Source organism: Gavia stellata, chromosome 3 (assembly GCF_030936135.1).
Source record: "Gavia stellata isolate bGavSte3 chromosome 3, bGavSte3.hap2, whole genome shotgun sequence".
Taxonomy (NCBI): domain Eukaryota; kingdom Metazoa; phylum Chordata; class Aves; order Gaviiformes; family Gaviidae; genus Gavia; species Gavia stellata.
In genome coordinates, this window is record NC_082596.1 from 87,806,694 (window position 1) to 87,828,645 (window position 21,952).

Here is a 21,952-nt window from a genome sequence, read left to right on the forward strand (position 1 = left end):
ATTTGCCTTGGAGCAGAGTGAAGTAACTGTTATTGAGTTGGCTTTCTGACAGGAAGCTTTGATGAGAATTTGCAGTTTATTGGCAGCAACTCTGTTAAATGCAGGATATTCACATACGTGTACATACTTCAGTGGACAGCAAGTTAGGGTTTTTTGGTTTGTGTTTTTTTTAAAATTACCAATTAATTTGAGCAATATGTGTTTTAAATATGAAGATATTAACAACTTTTATAAGGAATAAAATTGATACTTGCACAGACCTTAATCATGCTTGATCTTAATTTCACAGTGTCATATATCTATGAGGTTGTAGGAAAACACTATTCTGGAAAGTCTTTTGAGGCATCTGGCTAGAGAGCAGATAACAAAGTAAATGCGAGCACCAGGATTGCTGCCATTGTGAAAACTTGCAGATGTGCATTTTGCTAGTTATTAAGAAAAACACAGTGATTGCCATGAGAAATGCTGTAAGCCATCTTGTTCCATGTACTTAGTAAAAGATGAGTTTCACTGGGAATAATATAGAGTAGTTTTCAAATAAGCAGGAGTTAGACAAGATAGTCCAGGATAAGCCTTTTCTTACCTTCATTTTCTTGACTCTGTGAAGGCTGTGTGTGACCCAGAAAATTTCCAAAATGACTATATGATTGGCAATAAGGAGAAATCATGACGTATAATAGAATTCAAGCTGAATTATTAATTGAACAAAGGAAAACACACACACAGTAACTGCCATTTCTATAATTCATCTTCTATGTTGCTAGAAACGTATTATCAATTCTCATAGCTGATTTCATTATTTAATTGAAAGAAATGTCATTTTTTATTTCTGTAATATATATAAACATGCATGTCTATTATATATGCATGTATACACATGTATATATATGTATGGGCACATTTTAAGTGAGAAATTTACTTATTTAACAATACTCTATCCATTATGGGCAGACATTCATAGTCCTTCTACCTCAGTAGAGAGCCATTTGATGGTCTCTTTTAGGGAGAATAGCGGACTTCTTTTGGGGGAGTAATGTTCCTTTCCTGAGCTTGCTACTCTTAGGCTGGTGGTATGCTGAAGCTAAATCATTTGTAATAGAAGTAGTGCTAATCACTCAGATTCACATGAGATGAAGTCTTCATTTCTCAGTAGCTCTACTAAAACTGAGGGTTAGGGGTGGAGGGCGATAACTCATGAAATGAGGTACACGGGATAAATAAACATGTAGGAGTTTGGACCTTTGTTTTGTGACAGATTGATCTGTCTGATGAGACTCTTACCTCTTTGGAAGACTGAAAATTACGTCAAAGCATCTTTATGTACATTCTACTGTGTGTGATGCTTAGTTACTTTATATTATATTAGAAATAAAAGTTGTTTTATCTTACACCCAAATATGGTCCATTGTATCTTATTTACAGTTTCTGGAAACACTTAGAAGTTATAGAGAAATCTGGTAAAAAACCCTCATAAACCACCCTACCTTTGTGTTTTACTTTCAAAGTACATGCATTCATGTGTTAGCATGATTTTAAAAAATCAACCTGACATTTCACACTCAGCTGCATAATGTGAGCAACTAAAATGTATAGTCAGGCATTCAGAAAGCTGCCTTTGCTTTTAAAAACAGCTGAAAAGCTTCTGCATTCAGAAGGTTAGACTAAGTAAATATCTCAGATGTGCTTTGATTTAACAGAATAAAAAAATGAAATAATACTTCTCAATATAATTTGTAAGTTTATTTTATGGCTACATATAACCGATTCTCAAACAGCTTAACTTATATCTAGTTAACTACAGTTCCTGACTTTGATCTGTGTGTCCAGTCTTCCCAGCCTACTACAGATCCAATATTTGAGAAATTCCATTCCCAAAAATCATTTAAATGAAGAAAAGGATTTTTTTCAGACACCTAAAACTACACAAGTAACTCAACTACATGGTGTCAGGGAAGAACCCTATGCATTAGCGTGATATAGAGACATTAACATTAGCACTTTAAGAGCAAGATCTGCCCTTAAACAACAGTTTACCTCCTCACCACTATTAGCTTGCTTATTTTAATGTCTGCCATGGTTTAGTTTTAATAAAGGATATAACACATGTATGCATCTATTTGACATGTTCCTTCTGATAAAGACATAGGTGTTCCTAATATTAGTAGCTATTCCAGTCCTTAGTACCAGCAGTTCAATTGCCACAGGATCCAATATGGTCACATAAATGTGAGAAGGGGCTCACTGCACCTGTTATTCTGTAGCCTGTATTAAAAGAAGCAAAATTATTTGGTGGCTGGTATCTGCAAGAGCTCATAAGGGAACAAATTAGGTGCACATAAACTGGCATCATACATAGGAACTCAGTATTTACTGTGGCTCTGAGAACAGGTTGGATATGGCTGTGAATTGTAACATGTTTATGTCAAAGGATGTATAAAGGATGTATGTTCATATCAAGAGGTATATATATCAGCTGAAGCAACATGGCTGTTCCTTAATAGTTTCAGAACATCAATGAGATTTTTACTTTCTAGGTGTGAAGCCATGAAAGATGAAAGGACCTTGGTTTAACATCCTATCTGAAGGACAGCATCTCTAACAATGCAGAACGTATCCCATTGTAATGCACTGCAGGGTGAGCAAAAGTGCTGATGAAATGAATTCAGGCCCATTATGCTTTTGTTCAAAGATTATAGTGTTATAGCTGAAACTCTACTGAAATACAAGATGGAAAATGGATACATCAAACAATTTTTAGTGTAAGTGTGATACAGGCACTTTTAATGCTAATTTCAAGCTATAATCTAGAGAGGTCCAGTCCTCTGTGGTTTTTTTGGGTATTTTTTGCTTTGTTTTCAATGTACACAGATAATGGGAAATAATGAATTTATTGCAATAAAGTAGTCAGGCAAACAGTATTGCACTGAATAATTTCAGAGACATATAAAGGGGAGCTACATTTAACACAGCCCAGGCCTGAAAATTTCACTTGGCAAGAAGACTGTCACTCCAAGGGCACTGTGATGTCTGTTGTTGCAGTAGCTGAATGCATTTCGACATATCTATGGAGTAGAGCTGTTCTAGTCTTCCACTAATTGATGGGAAATTGAGACATACAGAGATTTAATGAGTTTGTGGTAACCTTAAAACTGCATCTCCAAAGTTTAGGCCAACCAGTTTACAAAGTCTAAAGACTCATATAGTGCTTTAAAAGTTATCCATCTTGCTTACTAATTGCTGCATTTGAACTGCTGTCATCTTATTTCTTCCTATGGGAAATAGTTTAGACCAGCATGTCATGAAGGGTCAGCAAGTGGAGGTTTATGGGAGCTCAGAGGTGGTGACAAAATTCTAACAAGGAGTTGACAGCAGCTCAGTTCCCACAGGACAGAAATATGGAAATTATTTATACCTTCCTGTGTTTACAGCAAGTGCTAGCTACCTTCACTTACTGACAGCAATTCTACAAAACCCTGTTTTCTTCCAGCACCAAGAGTGAGCAGTTACTCACAGGGAGTGAATAGATGGTTCTGGTTTTCCCATCATGCTGCCTCAGACTCATGGTGTCTTTATAGGTAACCAAACTTCCCCCCAAAAGAAGGTGAGAAAGAAAGTGAGGATTCCTGTTTAGAAGATATGACGATTTTGTAGCTGAAGAAAAATGAATATGTCAAGTGTTTTTTTTTTAGTTGAGTTTAGCTACTACTGGATGAAACAGTCTCTCCTGCTTTTACCTGTTATACTTTGCATGCTCTTGTCACTTCCCTGGCACCAGCTCTGGTATCTAACCTCGTGTGATCTGACCCAGGGAACAAAAGTAGCAGAAAAAGATCATTGACCCTGAACAATCAATTTTTCTGATTATTTAGCTCCTTAAAGTTTCTTCTGGGTTTACAGAGACAGTGGGTAAGGCATAAACCAGCACAGCTTGGAGCAGAGAGACCAAAAGAAGAAAAAGAAAGCTATTCCTTTTGGCTGTAGCTTGAGATCTGCTTATCTGTAATGTGAAAAACTTCTGTAAATCTTAAATTTGTGAATGATTTGAATTCTTGAGAAGCACTGGTTTTAATCTTGTTAAGGCTGACTTTTTTCCCCTCATTTTTCTGAATGCAGAGTATCTCTCAAGTCTTTCAAGTGTGACTTTAATACATTCTGCATAAACTTTAAAGGAACTATGGTATTTCTGATGACTCATGAGGAATTTCCCAAATTTTATAAACATGATTTATTTATTTAGTTTTCCTCTTTACCTTCATATATATATATATACACACACACACACATAATATATACATGTTAGTTTATATGTGATTGCTTATATCAGTTTTTTAAGTGTTTATCTTTTCTTCAGTCAGTGACAAAGAATAATGCAGTATCACTAAGGGATAAATTGATTTATGTAAAGATAAAAATAACAGAGCTCTGAAGGACAAAAATAATATATAAACTCAATATTTACTTTTAATTTCGTAAGTTTTGCTTGGATGTTGAACAGAGCTGTACAATGATAATCATCCCAAAATGTTATTGTCAAAAATTAGTCACATTGCTTGTTTGGATCCTAAAAGGAAACTATTGCTTTTCTTTTGGATCAGAGTGCATGTTTGTTTGTTTCTTAAGATCACATAATTATTTGGGAGTGTAATAAACTCATAGATTTTTCCTCTGAGGATGGTTTCATTCTGTTTCTTGAAGAACCAAAACATCTACGTTATATATGATTTGGTTTATCGAACTAAACATAGGAGAAACCTCAGGAAAAAAATAGTAGTCATACATGGACATTTAAATTTTACAGAAATTATATACATTAATCATGAAATAAAGTCCATGCAGGGAGATCTTAACACTTACATAACATCCAGCTTGAAGTCAATGGAGCTGTACAAATTCAAAATAACCTGTTTCTAGTATCAGGCCTCTAGCAAGTTCTTTGCAGAGTAGACCTCCTTTTTGCTAGGAAAATGCCATCCATATTATATACATAACTATACAAATGATGGAACAAATGAAGGGAAAAAAAAATTGTGGTCTAAGTAAGATTCTTTTGGCATTCCAGTGGTTTTCTTTTTTTAACTGGAAGTACAAAGTCTTAAATCACCCCCTCATACTTTTCTGAAAAAGTTCTGCCTCATGCCAAATACAAAATATTTATAAGGCATTCTATATACTTTCCTAATAAAAATGTAGTGCAAGCCTATTGTAAATAAAAGTGCTATGCATGTATCTAACAGAATGCATGTCAAAAACTGACAAAACCCCAAAACACCCCAGATTTCTTGAAAAATTAGATTTATAATTTTAGCTGTTTAACAAAAAAAGGGGGGTTTGCCTTTTTCATCTTGGTGGTTTATTTTAAGAAAGTATTATGAGGCATTGAACTCTTATTTTATATTTTCATCTTTATTTTGTTGAAAGGTATTTTTTCTTCATTATAAAGACTTGTATAAAAAATAACAAAGAAGATAAATTAAGAAAGGATAAGATTACTGCATTTCAAAAAGAGAATGCTATGCAGATTCTGACACTTATAGAGGTTTTGAAATTCTTTAGTTATAGCGGCAAACAGAACCATAGGAAGTATTCTAGCTACAGGATTTCTGCCTGTGGTGGGTCGACCTTGGCTGGATGCCAGGTGCCACCAAGCCACTCCATCACTCCCCTCCTCAGCAGGACACAGGGGGAGAAAATAAGATGAAAACAAACTCATGGGTCAACATAAAGGCAGTTTAATACAGCAAAAGCAAAGGCCATGCACAGAAGCAAAGGAAAACAGAAGATTTATTCTCTACTTCCAATCAGCACGCAATGTTCAGCCACTTCCTGGGAAGCAGGGCTTCAGTACACATAGTGGTTGCTCCGGAAGACAAACGTCATAAATAACAAATGCCCCACCTTTCTCCTTCTTCTCTTAGCTTTTATTGCTGAGCGTATGGCATATGGTATGGAATATCCCTTTAGTCAGTTTGGGTCAGCTGTCCTGGCTATGTCCCCTCCTAAGATCTTGCCCTTGAGATCCTTGAGGGGGGAATGTTGGAGAGACAGTCTTGATGCTGTGCGAGCACTGCTCAGCAGTAGCCAAAACACTGGTGTGTTATCAACACCTTTCTAGCCACCAATACAAAGCAGAGCACTATGAGGGCTGCTATGGGGAAAATAAACTCCATCTCAGCCAGACCCAATACACTGCCATCACACTTAGTTTGAATAAAAGGAATTCTTATACTATAGTTTAACTGCAGAATGTAAAATATAAACCTACAGCTAAAATATTTATTTGGAATACAGCTTTCTCTTAACGATAACTCAGTGCTGGTTTTAGCTGGGATAGAGTTAATTTTCTTCACAGTAGCTAGTATGGGGCCATGTTTTGGATTTGTGCTGAAAACAGTGTTGATAATATAGAGATGTTTTCGTTACTGCTGAGCAGGGATTACACAGAGTCAAGGCCTTTTCTGCTTCTCACCCCACCCCACCAGCGAGTAGGCTGGGGGTGCACGGGAAGTTGGGAGGGGACACAGCCGGGACAGCTGACCCCAAGTGACCAAAGGGATATTCCATACCATAGGATGTCATGCTCAGCATATAAAGCTGGGGAAAGAAGAAGGAAGTGGGGGACGTTTGGAGCAATGGCATTTGTCTTCCCAAGTAACCATTACGCATGATGGAGCTCTGCTTTCCTGGAGATGGCTGAACACCTGCCTGCCGACCGGAAGTGGTGAATGAATTCCTTGTTTTGCTTTGCTTGCATGCACAGCTTTTTCTTTACCTATTAAACCATTATTATCTCAACCCACAAGTTTTGTCACTTTTACTCTTCGTATTCTCTCCCCCATCCCGCTGTGGTGGGAATGAGTGAGCGGCTGTGTGGTGCTTAGTTGCCAGCTGGGGTTAAACCATGACAGTTAACAATTCGCATTCTGAAATTTTGCAAGTTAGCAAAGTAGTTTTCATAAGTGGCAAAGTCAAGACAGTCATTCGTAGCTTTTTTTTATAAGCATCTGAAATCAGGGAAAATATGCAGAGGAGAAAATATAATTATTTCCTGGTGAAATATGAAAGATGAGAGCTGTCTCTATTTAGTCATTTACACACATCTGTAGATTAATGCTTACTGACATAAGCAAATTCAAAAATAGAAAATGTGATGGTTACTGTATTTGGTTCAGTTTCTTTTTTTTTCTTACCGTAAGGCCCACTTCTTCTTGTAAGAACTTCCTATACAAAATAACAAACTGTTCTTGAGAAATAAGTGTTTATCATTATGTGATGCTGAAAATGTGATGTAATTAAACTAAATATCAGAATGCAGTCTTACTTAAATGCAGTAGTGGTGCTTATAGATTGCCAAGAGATACTATAGAAATAGCGAACAATGATAATAGAACTTCTAAACACAATCATTGTGTAATTGATGTTGCAGTATATACTACTGGATTCACAGACAATAACATGGTAATAAAAATTGTAGTATTAATGTGTATTACGCTGTGTGTTTTACTGCAACTTCATCTCTGTTTTTCTCTCTTTCTCTTTGTGTGTATATATTTTATATATATCTTTTATTTAGAATGGCTATTAAATACAAGGCATGTTTAGGCACGCTGTAATCCTGTATGCCTGAGTTGAAAATGGCCATAATCTATATTTCATATATAATGTCTTTCTATCAAACATCACTGTTCAGCTAAAGAAAAACTCTTTTATTTTGACTGTATTTGCAATAAATGGAAAAATTATAAATTCTAAATTTAGCTATTTAAAATATGGCCCTCTATACTTATACAGTATACATATCTTATCATGTAGAAATTTTGAACCAGGAGGTGCCTTTGGTTAGATCCATAAAATCTAGAAAGCAGCAGTTCAGTATGAAGAAATGAGTGCTAAATTAAATTAAGCATTATACCTTCTCTTAATAGGATCAATTCAAAGATTAAAAATGTGTTGTGAAATACTCATCAGCTGCATGCTAAAGATGTTTAATGAGAAAAAATGGTAAGCTTTACTCATTAAAATTAGCAAGGCAGGTACAGGAGGATGTAATAATATTGACCCAGGAGTCAAAAGGGATTCAACTCCATAGGACATCTCATTGCTAACTTCCCTTTCTAAATATTTCTTAATAACTTTATTTATATACTGAGAAAAGTGGCTTTCACAATGAGGTGTAGGGTTAGTTTTGATTTTGTTCTATTTTGGTTTTTTAGCAATCATATGCAACTTGGAAAAATACTTGGATCATAGCTTCTAGTTGTGTAAGTCCTGAAGATGAAATTAATAGATTTTAAGTGTGATCAGAGCTGTACTTTTGCTTTTACATGAAAAGGAAATGAAAAGATTCTTCTCAAGATGTATAATATGTGTTTAGCTTCTCTGAAGTTTCCTCTTATAGTATTTCTAAAATGTAGCCAAGTCAGAATAGGCCATGCTACAAATCCACCTGCTCTTCTTTGTGACCAAGATTGTATCTTACAGCTTTGGCATTCCATCAGTTTAAAATGTTGAATGTCTTTTGTTCCTTTACTTTCTATATTATGTTTTGATTAACCTTTATGAGTCTGTCTAGCATCTTTTTCTCATTTTTTGTAACTATTTTTTATTGAATCAATTTACCTAGTCTGACATAAATCCAAAGTTTCTTCCAGTCAACTCTAGCACTCTTTAAAAATACAGCTACAGCAGTTATCCTTCAGTTCTTCAGTATAGTAGCTGATTGCAATGAGAAATTCCATGTTATTGAGTTTTAGAATCTCTTAAGCTAACTTTCTCATTTAATTTTTTAAGCTAATATCACTGTGAGTATTTAGTGTGATCATTTCCATAAAAGCTATCTGAAATAACACTGCAGTCAACTCACTTCAGTGGTTTTGATTGCTTCCAGTACTAACTTTGCTACGCAGCATTTTAGGTATAGCCATAATGCTGTTGGAGATATGACTGGTTCTCATTTAGGCATAGCAAGGCTAATTTATGTATAGCTTGATGGCTGCAGTGTAGACATTACAACATAGGATTAGCACAAACTAGTGCACAAATAAGCATTCATATTTTCCCCTGGGCTTGGATAGATTGTGTTGAAAATCCATGTTATGTTTTCACTGTTTTTACTATCAAACTAGTTAAACATGAGTAAGGTTTGCCTATCGATACTGAAAATCACACATTCTGTCAGAGGTGTTGACTTATTTTCTCTTGTGTGCTCTAGATCTAGTTATTCCAAGAAACGGTCAGTAACACAGTGAGAAATATGTAGTATGATATGTCATTTGAATAACAGATACACATGCAGCTGGAAACATTGCTAGTGATAATTACTCTTCAATTTCTCAATCTTAGTGATATTTTCCTGAGCTTCCATAAATATCTGCTGTCATATTTGTTGAACTTGGCAAACATAATAAATATAATAGTTAAGAAAAAAATTATATTTCAAGACACAAAATTGGGAGGAAGTGAAGGATAGGAAGAAACTGAGGTTTTCCCAAAAATTTTTGACCTGCTTATCATGAGTATATCTATTTCTTAAAAGGTGGATTATGTAATTGTATAGTTCTTCCCATTCAGAAAAGTTATTTGGTTAGGTATGCAAGAATCTGTGTATATGTAGTTAGAACAAATAACCTTCATCATCTTAAGTATTTATGCAGGTAATGCAGGACTACACTGACTTTTTCATTTGTTGTAGTCTTGGTAAAGATAACCAACCTCTTCCAGGGATTCTTGCTTTTATTTTACTATTATTATTATTTTCTTCAATGTGTTATAGAGGAACATATAGAACTAAAGGGCAGTTCATTTTTTATTCTGAAGTCTTCTGGTTTTCTGGAATGCACTTTTGTGATCTCAGTCTTTTTCCTTCTTTCTTTTCATTTTCAGTATATTTTCTGTCCTTTTCTTTCAGATGCACTTACTTTCACAGCAGCATTAACCTTAATATGGATTGCTCACTCAATAATTCCTCAGTTTGTTGTTCCTTCATGACTTATTTTACATGACCCTCCAACCTCAAATTCCATTTTAAATTCTACAGTCCAGAACCAAGCAAGTGGGTTTGGCCCTACTTCCTTACCAAATGTAGCTTTTGGACTTCTAGTTGACACCTATCTAACCTGCGAACCGCAATATATACCAAAACCACTGAAGAGATTAAGTGTTGAACCTGGTTGCATAATTGACAATTCTGTAAATTTGTGATGTTCTGCAATAAACACTATGTTCAGGAAAAAAATTCTTTGGACTGCATATCCATACAAAAGAAAGGCTAGAAGTTGTTCATTAAATCATACCTATTGAAAGAAGAATAATTACAAATGCTTAAATGCCATTATCATAATGTGTTGGAGATTTTTTAACGGATATCCTTTCCTATTGTGGAAAGTATATACCAGGAGTTACTTACACAGCTCATTGCCACACTGTATCAGTTTTGAGTTTACTTTTTGTCACTCTCTCTTTTTTCTTCTTTTGCTTACATTTTGTTGTATGTGCTGCCTAGTGCGTATTTGCTGGTTTACATTCATATAGCTTTCTTTTGTCTAGGTATTTCAAGAGCTAGGGTATCTTCATTCTATATTTTGTGTGTTCTCTTGTGTGCTTTATGACAAGGTTTGCAAGAGTACCACTTGCTCACCTGTAAGTTGTATTCCACTTATGTCAAGAATCTCACCTTTCACTCCCAAGTCATTTGCTCCAGTTATGGTATCTGCTTCCTTATCCGGAGAAGGTCAAAGGGACTCCAAGAAGGAATATATTTGTGTATTCCTTATTTACCTGTATGTACATCCTGACTGTTGAACTAGCATTCTTATGACTGACTTCAGAAATATAGAATTTCTGCTTCTTGATTGGACTGATCTGGATTTGGGTTCTTAGTCTTTGCTACTTTAAGAAATTACAAAACTACTTCTACTCATTCAAATTCAAAGCCTAAAAATTGCCATTTCAGTGTAGTTTTTATATCCCCAAATGCAAAGGTCAACTAAACAGAGCAAAGAGTAACTCAGATCCCCTTTTTTGCCTTCATATTGGAAGCTAAGGGACTTCTTTACTGTTTAAATCCTTTTCTTCTAATTCTTTCTTCACAGTAAAACTCACCTTTATTTGGGTCTTTTACGGGCACTTTCTCAGCTTAAAGTACATAATGGTACTTATACTATCATCAGCCTCATCAAATATAGACATTTCATGGAGTTAAAATCTCACAAGCAGTGCCAGAGCACTGGATCTTATTCTGTTCTCTTTTATTCATGCTTCTCCATTGACTTTAACGAAGTTGGACTAAGTGGTAAGGTTAAACATGGACATCATGCTTTTTATCTTATCTATTCCTATAGAGTTCCTTCCTTACAAATGTATTTCAAATTAAATACGACAGGTGCACTGCCAACATTTTTCCTTCACAGATTATCAGCAAAGTAAATTTTGAAAGGAAAGGATTTCACTATTTTCCACGTATCTTTGAAAGAACCATTCTTGGACTCTTCACATTATTATTATGAGTGTAGTTATTCCCTTCTCATGATTATAAAAGAGTGTTATAAAATAGAGTCCTGTTCCGTTATACTTCTGCTACTGCTCTCAGAGATAATTATTATCTTCTGGAAATTATTTTGCAAAGATACATATTAGTCACAAATGTTGATTGGTATTTTACTGTCTTTCTTAGCAATGCCATCATCCAGGGCTGATTTTGCAAGCCATTACAATAATTCATAATAAGTAAATAACTCTTGAGAATTTATCTGTCAGTTGTTTCCCATAGCCTATGTATTTTATGCTTACTCATCAGAGAGACTGTCTTTACTGTAAAAGAGTGCAGCACTTAGGTAATCATGGTAACTTCTGATGAATATGTGCTGGTGAATATTATCTATGACTTTATATTATTGGAACAAAACTCCGAGAATTATTTTGCTTTGATGCTATATTTCTCACCCGTCTTCTGCTGCCACTCCACATTTTTACTTTTTAGTTCAACAGTTGTGAATAGCTGTAAGTTTTCATCCATGAAGAAAAATATTTTTTAAACAAGAAGAGTTATTTCTTTGGGGAAGGTGTTCATATGTTTGGTATCTTAAAAAAATGAAAATAGACAAAATAAAAAACCAACCAACAACGACTACTAATATTGATAACAAAGAGAAAAGAAAATTAAAAAAAAAAAAACCAAAACCCACAAACCAAATTTTTAGGTATTTGTAGGAACATATCTGCCATCATTTTGATACATTAATTGATATACATACTTACATGCTTAAAGCTGTTCGTGTCTACAGGTACGGAAAAGTTTGGTAAATAAGACTTTACAAATACAAAGAGGATACATTTTATGCAAGTGATATTCTCAGCTGTGGCAAAACTATATAGTAATTGATAAGACAACCATATATGCTACATTCCTTGATGGTTCTGGTGGGCTTAAAGGAGTAAAGAGTAGCTTATAGTGTAGAAAAAGGATTAAAAAGAGGATGAAGATGAAACAAACAAATAAAAGCAGGAACCAATCATTTATGATACATTATTGACAGGAAAAATTGTTCCATGGATGTTCACAGAAGCTAGTATTAAGTGCCTCAAATAACAAATTACTTATAAGTTCCATATCAACTCAAACCCATTTGTATTTTACATAAGGATAAGTTTTTACCTACCAACTCTAGACATCTCCGGAATACTGGCGGTGTACAAGTCCTTGGTGAATTTTGGTTCATTGTCATTGATATCATGGATTTTAATGATAAATTCAGACTCTGGCTCCACTTGTCTTCCAGTTTTTCTGTCTATAGCCTTGGCACGTAGCACATACAGGGACTTTTCTTCTCTGTCCAATTTCTTTGCAGCATGAATATCTCCTGTATTTTCATCTATAATGAACAGACTGCCAGCCCCATCTCCTGTTAATATGTACTTTAAATTTCCATCTCCTTTATCTTGGTCAGTGTGTAGCTTCAGGGAGGTAGAAAAGAAGAATTCTATAAATATATGTATTGTTATTACAGACCAAATCATTCAGCGTATATGAATAAGTCTGTACAATCTTGACTGTAATTGCGGTCAGCAGTGGTTATCTTCAGTTTCACTGTTGGAAAAATTGTAAATTTGAGACTCAGTCATACACAAAAAATAGCTCTAAACAAACTCATAAGGACACAGGGAGATGTAGAAGATATTGGAGCAGTATTTAAAATGACCAACTTAAACCAAAAAATTTTATTTCTTTGAATAGTCTGTCCAGAAACTACCAGAAGTCTCCTTTTTGAAGATGACAGGGGGTGTAAAACTCCCAAATTTCTATTTGCAAAATAACACTTGTCTTCCCATTTATTGACTGCTGGTAAGGCAACCAGTTACCTTGTAACAACATAGAAGAAGTGGGTTTTAAGGGTTACAGCTTCTGAAATTTCCAAAATAAGTTATAAATATTCTAATTTAAGCAACTTGTCTTTCTAGTTATATTTCTTTTTCTTTAGGAACATCTTACCTCAGTTAATTGCTTCCTTCCTTCTTCCCTTCTAGTCCTCTCCATGCAGGAGAAACAATTTTCAAGAACACTAGGAGGTAAATTTTCAAAGCATCGAGTGGGGTTTAACAGTCCATTTCCTACTACACCTCTTCATAAGAGTTCAGAACTGTATCCCTGTGAACTTACAGGCACTGATTAGTTTGCCATACAGCACTGTTATGAAAAAATGCCTAAAACTAAAGCCAAAGAAAGCCACTGAAGCTGACCCAGGCACTAGAAATTCTCACATAATATTCTTTTTCAGAAGTCTATTCCTGTAATTTCATTTACAGGGACCCACAGTTTCTTTTTATGAACATCTGCAGTATATTTTCCTCAGATATATGCTTGCAGTCACATCTGGCCACAGGTCAGTGACCTGGGTGTTTTTCAAATGTGGACAGAAAGAATCTTATCTTACCATATTTTTGATTTCTCTGAGTAGAAAAATATACTGTATCATCCACCTGAAAAATATTGTTCAGTATCAGTAAAGGTATTAATCTAGACAGTCACTAGAGCCAGATAAGTTATTTTCTGTCACTTCTTTCCTTGTTTCTGTATTCCTGCCAGTGTTTATCTCCATGTTTTGTAGCTGAGCCATTCATAGCTGAGCTGAGCTAAAGGGTGATTGTGGTGGATTTTGTTAAATTTCTTCACTTTGATTTTTTCCTCTGGTTTAACACTCTAGCCTAACACTAGTCATCAAATGTGATCTGATTATTATGGTCTTCTAGAGGTAAGACTGAATGAGATGACTATCCAAACAGTTTTAGCACTTAATATATTCAGTGTATATCTGTAATAAATATCTGTGAAAATTCTTAAGAATTGCATATGATGGGTTGAAAGAATTATATACAACATGCATACAGCACTCAAAAAAAAAGTCCCTGTCAACTTGCCAACTCTACAGGTAATACAGAGAAAGTGAACTTAAATATTGTATGGGTATCTTGACACAGAAAGTGGAGCATTATGTAATCGGTATACAAAGTTCATTAAAAATGATTTATTCTTATTTTCATATTTGATTCTTATTTTCAGAAAAAAAAAGATAGACTTATTTGTATGTCAAGTACAAAATATAGTGTATTTCTTTTGGTCAGATGATTTTGTCTTGTGACGCACAGGACAATTTCCTGCCCCCAAGAAACAGTGCACATTCATTCTTGTTGAGATATTCCTCACTTTGTGGCATAAATATAGCTTTCTCCTTTTATCTTGAGGTAGAAGCTTTTTTAAAATATGCCAAATAAGAATCAGATCTCAGGACTGATGACTAGCACCTGAACCTAGTTTTCTCATGAAAACAGGCCAGCTTCTTTTTGAGCCTTTGAAACATCTAAGAGCCTGTTACGATGCCCTGTGTTGTTATGTGTCTCCTTAACATCCTCAGCCATCCAGCTGGGGGAGCAGGCAGAGCAAGAGCTGTGTCTGGGAGCTGGGTGAGGGATCAATCCCATGGATCAGGAGATTGGAAATCAATTAACATAAGGCATTAGGGAGGCTGGACCCTCCGTAAAGCTAACAACCTTTCTCAACACTGAATATAAGGAAGTACTTCTCCATTCCCATACAGTAAGTCATCACCGATTAATCAGTAATTTGTTAAACTGTTTATAGTTCTAACATTAGTCATGTAAGTGCTTACATTAGACATGTAAGTTCTCAAAAGTTGAGTAGCTGCACCTTCTGTCCTGTATTTACAAAGCTACTTTTTGTATTTTTGAAATAATTTCCATCAATCTCTGGGGCTTTTGGTTTTTTCCTGCACATGTACATACTCCAACACACACTGTTATTGATAGAAATTTATTTAATTTGCTTATTGTTATATGAATTAAACTGGTCTCTGGCCCACAGGTATTATCTCCATAGCAGCCTGCCTGGCAGACTGCAAAGAAAGAGACTTAAGTTACAGGAGCCCTGGTCTTCAATTGTCAGGACTGCTATACACAGGAAGAATGCAATATGTCCAGAGACACTAGAAGTTTTCCACAAGCAGCCACTACTGAAACAAAATCTCACACAGTTCTGAACTGGAAAATAAAAGAAAGAAGGAGGTAGGAGGTAGAATGAGACTTTTATATTGTTTGTCTTGATGTAGAACAGAAAACAAAATTCTTAGTTTAAATAGGAATATATTGTATATGTGGAATTTTGTCAGATATAATAAGTACATGATATGAATTTTATTGGTAACTATATCTGGATTGTTATTTTAATATAATTTATTTTAAAACTGTGGTAATATTGTAGCCCATACTTGAAAACCTCCTAAATGCTTTTCCCAGGCAGTTCTGCTACCTAAAGAATCTTTCAGAGACTAGAAACTCACTTAAAGTTAGCACTTTACTTACTAAGACTGCAAAATTTGCTGTTTGAAATTTTTTATTCCTACAAACTCTTTCTAGACTTGGAGAGCTGGTCATCTACTGAAAAGAGGTCCTATATACTAAAAGAAGACAAATGCATATGAGTAGCAGAGATCCAGGCTGTGAATATAAATAGCTTGCCAACCTCATTTTGATTGCTCATATGAGCAACTCTGCTGGTAATCCAGGGTTGATAACCTCTTGAAATGGGGTGACGATGACCAAGTAGTGGGAGCAGTGATCTTTTCTGCACTAACAAGTGGTTCTGGAAAAAAATCACATCTGTCCATTGCCAGTCCTGCTCCTCAACTATACATAGATCCTCAGAGAACAGGTTATTTTATCTGTCTGTTCAAACTACCTGCAAAGATGTCAGTAGCTCAAACTGTGATGGGTATTTTAAGTTTCCTACTTATCTCATGTTTCTACCAAATGACAAACAGAATTTTCAAGCATGATAAATTTGGGAATAGACTGTGATTTCCTAGCAATGAAAAGTTCCACCTCCTATTACCAATTTTCTATCAGCAAGATCACTTGAAGTACAGTTGGAAACTGTCACTTATTCTACATGTAACAATTTCTAATTCCTATGTATGTTTTGTTTTGCATTTCACATTTGAGGAATCTTCATTAATCTGTGAAGTAATTTTGTGACATCATAGTTTGTGAAAAAAAATTGGACCATTTTCATATTTAAGAATAATTAAATAAAGCAAAACATTATCCAGCGTCTTATAGAAATAAAATATTAGTTGTGTAAAATGGAACAATCCAATAATTCTCTCACTATATTAGAGTTATATAATTACAAAACATGCTTGTAATTTATGAGACAGAATAACTCCACGTAAGATTGTAGGTTTTTATGCAAAATAAGTATAGGGACATATACATTTGTAAAAAGATACTGCAATTTAATTTTGTCCAATCTATATCATGTCTCTTTATGACTGGTAATCTTCTATAAACTGCTTAAATACTTTGAATGTATAATATAAAATATTATTTCAGCTTTTCAAATTTTAATTTTTCTACAGAGAGCCTACATAAAATCGCCTACAGAAAATCACATGTAAAAATGTGGTGTGTTATAATATGTTTACAAAATATCATGCCCTTTATTCACTAAAACCAAGGAACAAAAAGAGACAATTTTTCTAAATCTAGTTATAGTAAACAGTTTTACATACAAAATAGCTTGTGGATTTTTTTTTCTTAATTAGTAAACTGTTTATGTGTGTGAAGGGGGCTCAGATGTTCAAACTGCAAAAATAGTATTCATACATTTGATCTGAAGTAATCTTTGACGGTTGTGGTTTCCCTCTAGAATTTACAGACTCAGCAGGTCTGGGGAGGTCCACCATTTACTGTCAGCAGAAGTCATTCCTGTTGAAATATTTTGTTTTGTTTTGCTCTACATGATCCTTTTTCTTTGTTTGGTGTGGGGTAGGTTAGCAAGCAAAAACTCTATATGGGTGGAAAACAAACTTGTAAAATCTCATATCATAAATTGTTCGTTCTCCAATTTCTGTGAAGAGCTGGCAGGTCAGAGGAGAACCATGAAATACTTTGATAAAGAAAAGCAAACAAACAGACAAAAAAAACCCCAAACCAGATAATTTATTAGATTACTCAGTATATAGTGACCACAACAATAACAAATGCCATCCCCATTCCATTCAATATCCAGCATCAAGTAATCTGAAACACTTGGAATGAAGACATAACTTAGAAGATGCACTACTGAGTATCTTGATATCTTAATATTCTTTTGCACACATTTCTTTTTATATAGTGTTCTTTGTGGCTGGCTAAACATGTTCTCAACACAACTTTTCCTGAGGATCATCAGGGACAAAGATATTGGTAATGGTTATGGGAGTGACAATTAGCTATCTCTGTAATAACGTATGTCTTATAAATATGGGCATATTTAGAAATGCTCGCTCAATCTCTTTTCTTTATTTACATAGGAAAAGTGTGCATCTCAGATTAGCCTTTCTATCCAGTTCTGTGAAACTGAATTTTTGTGTGAGATCTCAATGTTCTCAGAAGAATTCTTGACGTAAATTTACATAGGTCCCTGTTACTGTAATTTCCAATAAGTAAATGAGTAGGCAAACAATGGATTATGTCAGAGTTCTGTAGCATAAATCCCCTAAATTAAGTACCTTGCTCCTTGGCTTACACTTCACCCTCATGTAGCACTCTATATTTATCAGCAGATGGTGTTTATAACACATAACTGCCTGGTTTCAGGAAGGATTTTATTTGACTATGCATTCTTAGTATGTCCAAGGCTAATCCATAACTTATCTCAAAACTGCTATTGTTATACACAGTCAAAGAGATATCAGCATTCTTTGGAGGGAAAAGATATATCATAAATCATCAAGTTCAGGAATTGGTATGGAATGGCAAAAGCAAACAGAGGAGGAAAGCGAAAAAAAATACTGCCTTAGAGAAGAGTTCCTTAAAGGCCCATATTTAAAAGTACATGACTGTTTCTTATTAATTCAATTTTAATTTACTAAATTTCCTGTAAACTGTACAGCTGATCTGGTTCTCAGCTCTTTCTAGTAGAGAGTAACTCTTTTCAAGTTAGGCAGACATAAAATCAATGGAAGACAGGAGAATCAATGGACACAGTTAACAAATTATCCCCATTTAGAAATAAGAAATTGCCAGACGTCATTTAAATTTCATTTTATTTGCAATTTATTTCTGTACAACTCTTGTTGCAGACGAAAAGGGGAAAAAAGAGCAAGATGAGCTACTTATGACTAGCAAGGTTGTTATGAATAAATACAATGAAAACATTTTTTTGGTTGCCTAAATTCAGAAAAGAGTTATGACCACTCTTGTGGAGAGGGATGAGGGAAAAGGAAGGATGAAGACACATCAAGGAGAGGATAGATCCATGTCTACATTGTGGTAGATACTGTACTAATGCTTACAACTTAGCTTGTTTACAGTGTGCCTCTGTATCATGGTATAAAGAAAAGGCTGTTACTACAGATTTCTTACCTCCACTCTCTCCACCCACAGAGTTGCCTCCAGCAGAGGAATCCTAATATCCCATGGTCTTCTGTCTCAGACCCTATTTGCCTGTAAATGCCTTCTAGAAAGTGTGATCAATGTTCTTTCTTTACTTTTTAAGTGAAAATATTTTGGGGGATTATTGTGGTCAAATGAACTCTTTTTAGTGTCACTAAGTTGGTACATCTGCATATTTTAGTGGGAGATGAAGACCATGCTGATTTCCAAATTGTTGTGGTGAAACTATTACCACAACACACACCTCTTTAAGGGTATGTCGAGGATACAGGACTGCATGGAGCTGCGATCACAGTTAGAATTCAGATGCACATGGCAGGAACAAAGGGCACAAATACAGACTTTTAAAGTCAGAAATCTTTTTTTTCAGATGTGTCATAAACTTACCAGGTAGATAGGTGATTGATATCTGACCTGGAGGACAAGTGAATTCATGGGCATGCCCAGTCCCAGACCCAAATGTCTGAAACTCCAAACTCTCTAACATTCTGGTCACTCATTAGAGAGAGCGGAGGCTCCTATATGTCTTAGCTATTTTTATTGGTTCTCCTCAAACCCAGACAGGGAGGAACGGGAGGAAGATGCAAAACTGCATCTTTTCTTAGCATGGGGAAGCAGTTCTGGGTCCCACAGGTTAGATAGAGCTATGGCATGTTACCTTTCTTCCTGCGTTCACTATCAACAACTTTGCCTTGTATAGCGTGCAATACTGCACTTGGGTGTTCATCCTTGCTATTTACTGTTGTGTACAAGTAGAATTAAGAAGTTCTTTGAGCAAAAGTCCTACAAATTACATTAGAAAATGTTAATGTCCTTACAGTATTTTTTAAATTCGTCTTGTAGAATTGTGAAGGCATTTTCATAATTTCTGTAAATTTACTATTATAATCTAAAGGACTTAATTCCTCTTTCATATTATAGTTGTGTGAAGCAATTTCTAAGGAGTCTACTCTATTGCAGTTTTCTCTGTTATTTCCTTCCACCTTCAGCAGTAAAGTTATATTGGATTTATATTTACACAAAACATTGAAAATGCTAATGGTAAGTTTGTGTATGCCTGTATATGTATTTTAGATGTTTGGAGCAGTAGTCTATTGCATGCTCTTTGTTAATTTTGGCTGGAATAGGGTTTTGTTTCAATGTGTGTAATCAAAAGGAGGACGTTACAGTTTGCTTGCTGGTTTTTTTTCTTCCAGTTGCTGGAGGCATAACAATAAAAATGTAAAATATAAATGGTGCTAGTTATTTTGATTTGAGGTTATCACAAGTCAGCAGGGGAAACTTGGAAGCAAAGATTTTTTTGCCCCTGTGAAAATGAAAGCTGAACCAGGAGTTACATTGGTAAGCTAAAGCTTCTGGGCTGAGGGAAGAAACATGCAAAGTACAGGAAAACACAAGCTCATGTGTATGTTATTTTTACAAAGCCATATGCCTATGTACGTGGAATTTCTATTCATGTATGATGATTGTACTATGCTATTTATTCTGAAGGTGTGGCACAGGAAAAGATTGAGTTTTCCAAGTCTGCCTGTATGTATTAAAGCACAAATTGATTTGACCCCAGGAAACTTGACTGTAATTATTACTCTTACTCCAAGTAAAGAAGGTTATGCCTATAGAGGTGGGAATGAAGACAGTATTTGTGAAGGAGGAAGGATGGGTATTACCTAAAATAAAATAAATTAATTCATACCAAAAATGCAAGAAGTGTACTTGAAATAAAAGCTTGTAGCATCCCAGTCAACCCTAAAATTTCACAGAAAATATGTTGAGTGCTAGTGACAGGTAGGATATTAACCAGTGCCCCCACTGTATGATTTCAGACCTTTGTGAGATTTACAGCAGCTAGGATACAGCACCAACAGCAGCTCAGCCAATATTCTCCTTCATTAGCATTTTAACTGGTTAAAAGCTCTAAAGATATCTTAATAACTGCTGTAGTTCTTCAGTGTGGATTGCAGTAGCAGTATCTGCATTGCTTTAATTTTCTATTTATGTGTGTTTAATCAAAAGTTTTATGTATGTGCTAAATGGCAATATATTTGCCTGACTTGAATTTGTGACATCAGCACAAACTTCTTAATTAAACAACCAAACTCTCTGTGTGATGGTAACCTAAGTGACTGTATATTAAACAAGGCAAATGACATTTACTTTTCTTATCTTCTGTTTTCCAGCATCTGGTTCTTGTGTTCAGCTGTCTATTGTTACAAATTCTCTAGAGAATGATATTGTGAAAAACACTGCTGACATCAGCTGCAGGTGCTGATTTTGACTTAGTAGGTAAAGGTAAATCTGGTTTTCATTCAGGAAGGGTTCAGCAGAATTCTTGGTAGTCTCTTGGTTCTGCTGATACAAATACAATACAGGCAAATTCATTCCCTCCACATACATCTCTGCATGCCTAGGGGGGAGTCCTGGAAACCAGAGCTGTTTTCTCAAGTGTCTCTGTCCCCTGCATACCTTCTACATCTCCTGTGCCATATATGCTAGGTTGTAGTCAAATCTGTGAAAGTGGTTGCATTCTTACTTCTACACTAAGAAATGGATTTCAGAGCACATAGAATTTGTCTGTTCTCCTCTCCCTATTCTCCAAATCAACAGCTGGGTTGCAGGTTTTCAGCCTGATGAAAAGACCCAAATTTTTTTTTTTTTATGGTTTGCCATACCCTGTCATTTATTTGACTGTTCCATAACATGAGATACAGGTTTATAGGAAGTGACTATACTCATAAGTTAAGTCCACAGGTCAGAAATTATCACATCACAACATCAAGCACTGTCATTTCAATCAATCCCTGGAACAGGTGCTAAATCCATCATGATTTTAAAGGCTTCATAGTAAGAAAGGATATTTTTCTCATAGATTTTTCTCTCACAAGAAACTTCTGAGTGAAATCTGTCTGTGTACATGCTATCTCTTGCTGTTTCAGAGGCACTCAAAATGTACTGTAGTTCCAAAAGATATGCATATAGATATGGAGGAATAAAAGCTCTGGCCCTGGAAGCA

The 21,952-nt window shown here is 35.2% G+C and overlaps 1 protein-coding gene across 2 annotated transcripts in view; it reads right to left on the reverse strand.

The window, feature by feature from the left end:
- Nucleotides 1-21,952, reverse strand: part of LOC104253096 (cadherin-9) — a 71,862-nt gene that overhangs the window by 33,983 nt on the left and 15,927 nt on the right. For both annotated transcript variants that reach the window (XM_059815583.1, XM_059815584.1), the window contains exon 2: nt 12,654-12,948. In XM_059815583.1, coding sequence (XP_059671566.1) covers nt 12,654-12,948 — 295 coding nt within the window. The remainder of the gene's footprint in view (nt 1-12,653; nt 12,949-21,952) is intronic.